Source organism: Cervus canadensis, chromosome 4, assembly GCF_019320065.1.
Source record: "Cervus canadensis isolate Bull #8, Minnesota chromosome 4, ASM1932006v1, whole genome shotgun sequence".
Taxonomy (NCBI): Eukaryota; Metazoa; Chordata; class Mammalia; order Artiodactyla; family Cervidae; genus Cervus; species Cervus canadensis.
Window position 1 is genome coordinate 68156695 of NC_057389.1, and position 6311 is coordinate 68163005.

The 6311-nt window shown below is 40.2% G+C and overlaps 1 protein-coding gene across 1 annotated transcript; it reads right to left on the reverse strand.

The window, feature by feature from the left end:
* Positions 1 to 514: 514 nt before the first annotated feature.
* LOC122440011 (olfactory receptor 7A17-like) lies at positions 515 to 3938 on the reverse strand (the record flags this gene model as incomplete). The annotated part of the gene is made up of 2 exons (XM_043465705.1): positions 3007 to 3938; positions 515 to 545 (listed from the first exon to the last, which is right to left on the reverse strand). Coding segments are annotated over exons 1-2 (939 nt in total), but the record flags the coding sequence as incomplete, so codon positions are not given.
* Positions 3939 to 6311: the final 2373 nt, after the last annotated feature.

Here is a 6311-nt window from a genome sequence, read left to right on the forward strand (position 1 = left end):
TTGCCATGAAGTGATGGGACCAGAAACCATGATCTTAGTTTTCTGAATGTTGAGCTTTAAGCCAAACTTTTTCACTCTCCTCTTTCACTTTCATCAAGAGGCTCTTCAGTTCTTCTTCACTTTCTGCCATAAGGGTGGTGTCATCTGCATATCTGAGGTTATTGATATTTCTTCCAGCAACCTTGATTCCAGCTTGTGCTTCCTCCAGCCCAGCATTTCTCATGATGTACTCTGCATAGAAGTTAAATAAGCAAGGTGACAATATACAGCCTTGACATACTCCGTTTCCTATTTGGAACCAGTCTGTTGTTCCATGTCCAGTTCTAACTGTTGCTTCCTGACCTGCATACAGGTTTCTCAAGAGGCAGGTCAGGTGGCCTGGTATGCCCATCTCTTTCAGAATTTTCCACAGTTTATTGTGATTCACACAGTCAAAGGCTTTGGCATAGTCAATAAAGCAGAAATAGATGTTTTTCTGGAACTCTCTTGCTTTTTCGATGATCCAATGGATGTTGGCAATTTGATCTCTGGTTCCTCTGCCTTTTCTAAAACCAGCTTGAACATCTGGAAGTTCATGGTTCACGTATTGCTGAAGCCTGGCTTGGAGAATTTTAAGCATCATTTTACTAGCATGTGAGATGGGTGCAATTGTGTGGTAGTTTGAACATTCTTTGGCATTGCCTTTCTTTGGGATTGGAATGAAAACTGACCTTTTCCAGTCCTGTGGCCACTGCTGAGTTCTCCAAATTTGCTGCCATATGGAGTACTGCACTTTCACAGCATTATCTTTCAGGATTTGAAATAGCTCAACTGGAATTCCATCTCCTCCACTAGCTTTGTTCGAAGTGTTGCTTCGTAAGGGCCCATTTGACTTCACATTCCAGGATGTCTGACTCTAGGTGAGTGATCAAACCATCATGATTATCTGGGTCATGAAGATCTTTTTGGTACAGTTCTTCTGTGTATTCTTGCCACCTCTTCTTAATATCTTCTGCTTCTATTAAGTCCCTACCATTTCTGTCCTTTATTGATCCCATCTTTGCATGAAATGTTCCCTTGGTATCTCTAATTTTCTTGAAGAGATCTCTAGTCTTTCCCATTTGATTGTTTTCCTCTATTTCTTGCATTGATCGCTGAGGAAGGCTTTCTTACCTCTCCTTGCTATTCTTTGGAACTCTGCATTCAAATGGGAATATCTTTCCTTTTTCTCCTTTGCTTTTCGCTTCTTTCCTTTTCACAGCTATTTGTAAGGCCTCCTCAGACAGCCATTTTGCTTTTTTGCATTCCTTTTTCTTGGGGATGGTCTTGATTCCTGTCTCTTGTACAATGTCATGAACCTCCGTCCATAGTTCATCAGGCACTCTGTCTATCAGATCTAGTCCCTTAAATCTATTTCTCACTTCCACTGTATGGTCATAACGGATTTGATTTAGGTCATACCTGAATGGTCTAGTGGTTTTCTCCACTTTCTTCAATTTCAGTCTGAATTTGGCAATAAAGAGTTCATGATCTGAGCCATAGTCAGCTCCTGGTCTTGTTTTTGTTGACTGTATAGAGCTTCTCCATCTTTGGCTGAAAAGAATATAATCAATCTGATTTCAGTGTTGACCATCTGGTGATGTCCATGTGTAGAGTCTTCTCTTGTGTTGTTGGAAGAGGGTATTTGCTATGACCAGTGTGTTCTCTTGGCAGAACTCTATTAGCCTTTGCCCCCCTTCATTCCGTACTCTAAGGCCAAATTTGCCTGTTACTCCAGGTGTTTCTTGACTTCCTACTTTTGCATTCCAGTCCCCTATAATGAAAAGGACATCTTTTTTGGGTGTTGGTTCTAGAAGGTCTTGTAGATCTTCATAGAACCATTCAACTTCAGCTTCTTCAGCATTACTGGTAGTGATTAGTTTGTGATATATATGAATATCAAAAAATGACTATAGTATACCTGAAACTAATGTAATGTCATGTCATTTACATTTCAATTAAAACAACAAGTAATACAACACAAGTGCTATTTCAGCCAAAACATTGTCTCAGATCAGAATCCCCAGACCAGAGGCAAGTTACCCAGGGTCTCCTAGCCTATAGCATCATTGTCAGTAGGCTGATACTGAAAGGGGGCCATGACACAGTTCCCATTATCTGAAAGAACAGTTAAAGTAGTGATGTAAAGAGTAACAATCCCAAAGTGAAAAGTGTGGTTTCATATTTTCTCATGCAATATTACAGAAATTATTTATTTTTAAATTTTATTAGAGTATAGTTTCTTTACAATGTTGTGTTAGTTTTTGCTGTACAGCGAAGCAAATCAGCTATATGTAGACATGTATCCTCTTTTTTTAATTTCTTTACCATTTAGGCCACCACAGAGCATTGAGTAAGGTTTCCTGTGCTATACAGTAGGTTCTTCTCTATTTTATACATTGTAGTTTGTTATGTGTTTCAATCCCATTCTTCCAATTTATCCCACCCCCCATTCCTCCCTTGGTGTCGATGTGTTTGCTGTCCACATCTGTGTCTCAATTTCTATTTGCAAGGCATAAATGGTTTTAGATACCAAGTATAGTTTTATTTATATGAGAAAGATGACTCACAATTATTCTTTCAGGAAAGCTAGGAAAAACTGTGTGGCATGATATCTGTCATTTAAAAAAAATATTTTCAAAAAACCCATGTTGCTTCATGAGGATATGGAAATTTCCAAATATTTATAATCCAAAATTGAAAAAAAAAATTGAGAGTGGGATACATGAAAATAAAGCAAAAGAAAAGCTACCTATATATCAGACAGTGCAGAGAGCTTGATAAAGTGAGTTACTGAAACTGCATAGAAGAGTGGAATTAAAAAAAATAGAAATCCCAGGAAATATATGGAAGCAAATCCTATTCCACACTGATCAAAAACAAACAAACAAAAAAGTCAGTTTCTTGTTCCAAGCACTTGAATCCTACAATCAAGGGCATTTCTTCACCTCTGGGACAGTTGTCCACTTTATACCTATTATTCTATACATTCTCTTCAGAGCCCCTTTTATGTCTTTGTTCCTCAGACTGTAGATGAAGGGGTTCAGCATGGGTGTGACAACACTGTACATCATTGAGGCTACTGCACTTGAATGTGAGCTGTGGGTAGCAGCAGAGATCAGGTACACTCCTAGGACTGAAGAATAAAACAGGGAGACAACTGAGAGGTGAGACGCACAGGTGGAAAATGCTTTATACTTACCCTGAGCCGATGAGATGCTACATATGGAGGACACTATCTTAGAGTATGAGTAGAGGATTCCAGCTAGGGGACCACCAGCCAGCAACCCGGTGGAAAAATACAGCACAGTGTCATTAAGGAAAGTGTCAGAACAGGCAAGTTTGACCATCTGATTGAGATCGCAGAAAAAATGGGGGATTTCCAAGTCTGTGTAGGACAGTCGCAACACCAGGAAGCTTTGTAATAAGGAATTTAAGACACTCAAGGTCCAGGACGCCAGCACCAGCAGTCCACAGAGCCGAGGGTTCATGATGACCATGTACTGCAGGGGGTGGCAAATAGCCAAAAAGCGATCATAGGCCATCACAGCCAGAAGAAAGTTGTCCCAGCCTCCAAAGAGTGTGGAAAAGTACATCTGGGTGATGCAATCTGCATAAGTTATAACATTGCTCTTTGTGTGTATATTCACCAGCATCTTTGGGATAGTAATGGAGGTGAAACAGATGTCTACAAAGGACAAGTTGGAGAGGAAGAAGTACATGGGGGTGTGGAGGTGGGAGTCTGAGCTGACAGCCAGGATGAGGAGCAGATTTCCAAACACAGTGATCAGGTACATGGATAGGAAAAGTCCAAATATGAGGGGCTGCAATTCTGGTTCATCTGATAATCCCAGAAGAAGAAAATTTGAAAACCGGGTATCATTCCCTGGTCCCATGTGATGATGGTGACAGCTAGGAATGAAAAATTTTAAATAACATAATTAAATGTTAGGAGACAGAGCATTTGTAACATGTTACAGTTAGAGTACTACATGAAGGGGAAGAGCAAGTATAAAAAAGAATGGGATGGGTGTGTTATATTAACTGGGAGCTCAGGAAGATCTAAAAACAAAGTGACATTTGAACAGAGACTTCAAGGCAAACTTGAGTGGAAGACAGGAGGTTATCTGGATAAGCATGTGCTCTGCAGTGGATGATCCAGTGCAAAAGTCCTGAGGAAGTTGCTTGTTTCAGATGTTCCAGGCTCAAAATGTTCCAGTGTGATGAGCAATGAGCAAGAAGCAGAGTGGTGAGAAAGGGGTCAGAGAGGGTTGAACAAAGAGACAGCCTCCCATTTGCTGCTGAGCCTTCAGGACACTGGCAGTCCCTTTTTTCATATTCTGTTCCTTACACTTTACTAATTTTGATTTCAAGGAATCTTGTAAATATACATAGATCCCCTCCTTATCTTCATGTGTTGGATAGCATTATGTCATCTGCCTTTTAAGGGTCACTTTAGGATATATGTGGCTTCCCTGGTGGCTCAGAGGGCAAAGTGTCTGCCTACAATGCAGGAGACCAGGTTCCATCCCTGGGTCGGGAAGATCCTCTGGAGAAGGAAATGGCAACCCACTCCAGTACTCTTGCCTGGAAAATCCCATGGATGGAGAAGCCTGGTAGGCTACAGTCCATAGGGTCGCAAAGAGTCAGACATGACTGAGCGACTTTACGTTCTTACTTTTAGAATATATGGGGTCAAGTACCCAGCTCTCAGATCTGCTTATCACCCACATAACGGACACACACAAAACAGAACACACTGTGACCTTTTGGGAGCATGTTACTACTGGCCTCTTCTCACCCTCCAGGCACAAAATTAGCAAAGAAATGATATAAATCAAGCCTGCAACATCTAATTATCTTAACCCTAAAGAATAAAGAGTTCAAATTCCAGCTTGTGAACTTCCCCTGAACATGCGAATTTGGTGCTCTATTTTTAATATGACCGTTTTCTGTCCTGCATTTAAATAAGTGTAAAAAATGAATTTGGTGCTCAGGGCTGGTGCACTGGGAAGACCCAGAGGGATGGGATGGGGAGGGAGGTGGGAGGGGGGATCGCGATGGGGAACATATATAAATCCATGGCTGATTCATGTCAATGTATGGCAAAAACCACTACAATATTGTAAAGTAATTAGCCTCCAACTAATAAAAATAAATGGAAAAAAAATGAATTTAAAACAGAGACAATGGAAAGAAATGGACGTGGGATGGAAAAATCTGTGATTAGCTTAGGTGGGCCCTGAGAGGTTATAGAGAAGAGATAGCTTCCTTGATTCTAGCATCATTACAACCCCAGGTATACCTCCTTGATTCCCAGAATAACTAGTAAAGCAGCAAAAAGCAATTTACCCTAAAGAGGGAGGAATCATATTTACAATGTCGAAACATCTTAATGAATGAACATCCACTCTAAATATAAGCAAATGAAATAAATGCACAATTTACAAAAGAAATACAAAACATATGAAAATACTGGAAATTTTAAAGATGACACATTAAAAGACTTTTCTGAATGATATTAAGTATAAGATTCTGGAACCAGTAACTAAATCCTGAAACTTGGATCTACCACATAATGGCTATTTGAAAACATTTAGGGAGACAACTGATCTATTCGAAATGTTTATGTTCTCATACAAATAGTTGGCATAATGATGTCCAACCTCCTCAAGTGGTTGATAGATTTAGTCAACATATGTAAAACGTTCAGCATAGGTCCTTCCTGTTAGTGTATGAATGGTAATAACTAGTGATTACTTTCTTTGCATAGTTGCTCATGTGTCCATATGAATAGTTGTGTGTTTGCATGTGCACACATGATTGACTATTACATAAAAAACATGTTTACTGTGGGACACGCTCAAAAAATTTGGAATCCAGCACATTAAAAGAAAAATCAGTGTTAAAAGAAAGCCAGTTTTTGCTAATGAAGGAAATGCAATACGAATGAAGAGCCTGTCAAAAGAGGCAGGTTGCAAAGAGAAAGGCAGTCAGAGAATGTTAAAGTGACCTCAGACTCAGGGGACCACACACTGGCTGCTCCACTTGCTTCATCGCAGTATCCACCTCAGATCCTCAGTCTGACTGCTGTCCCTATACCTATTCTGTGTTCATCTGACCACTCTTCCTTTTTGTATGTCCCAGTAGTGGGTGAGCCTAGCTCTTCTCCCATTTTTCTTTGTAGGGTTCTTTCCTTTCTTATTTTGATGCTTGGGCTTTGATTCCATTTCTGATAAATCCAGTGGGTGCTAGTCCTGGTTCTGTTCCTCGTCCCACATGCAATGACTTCC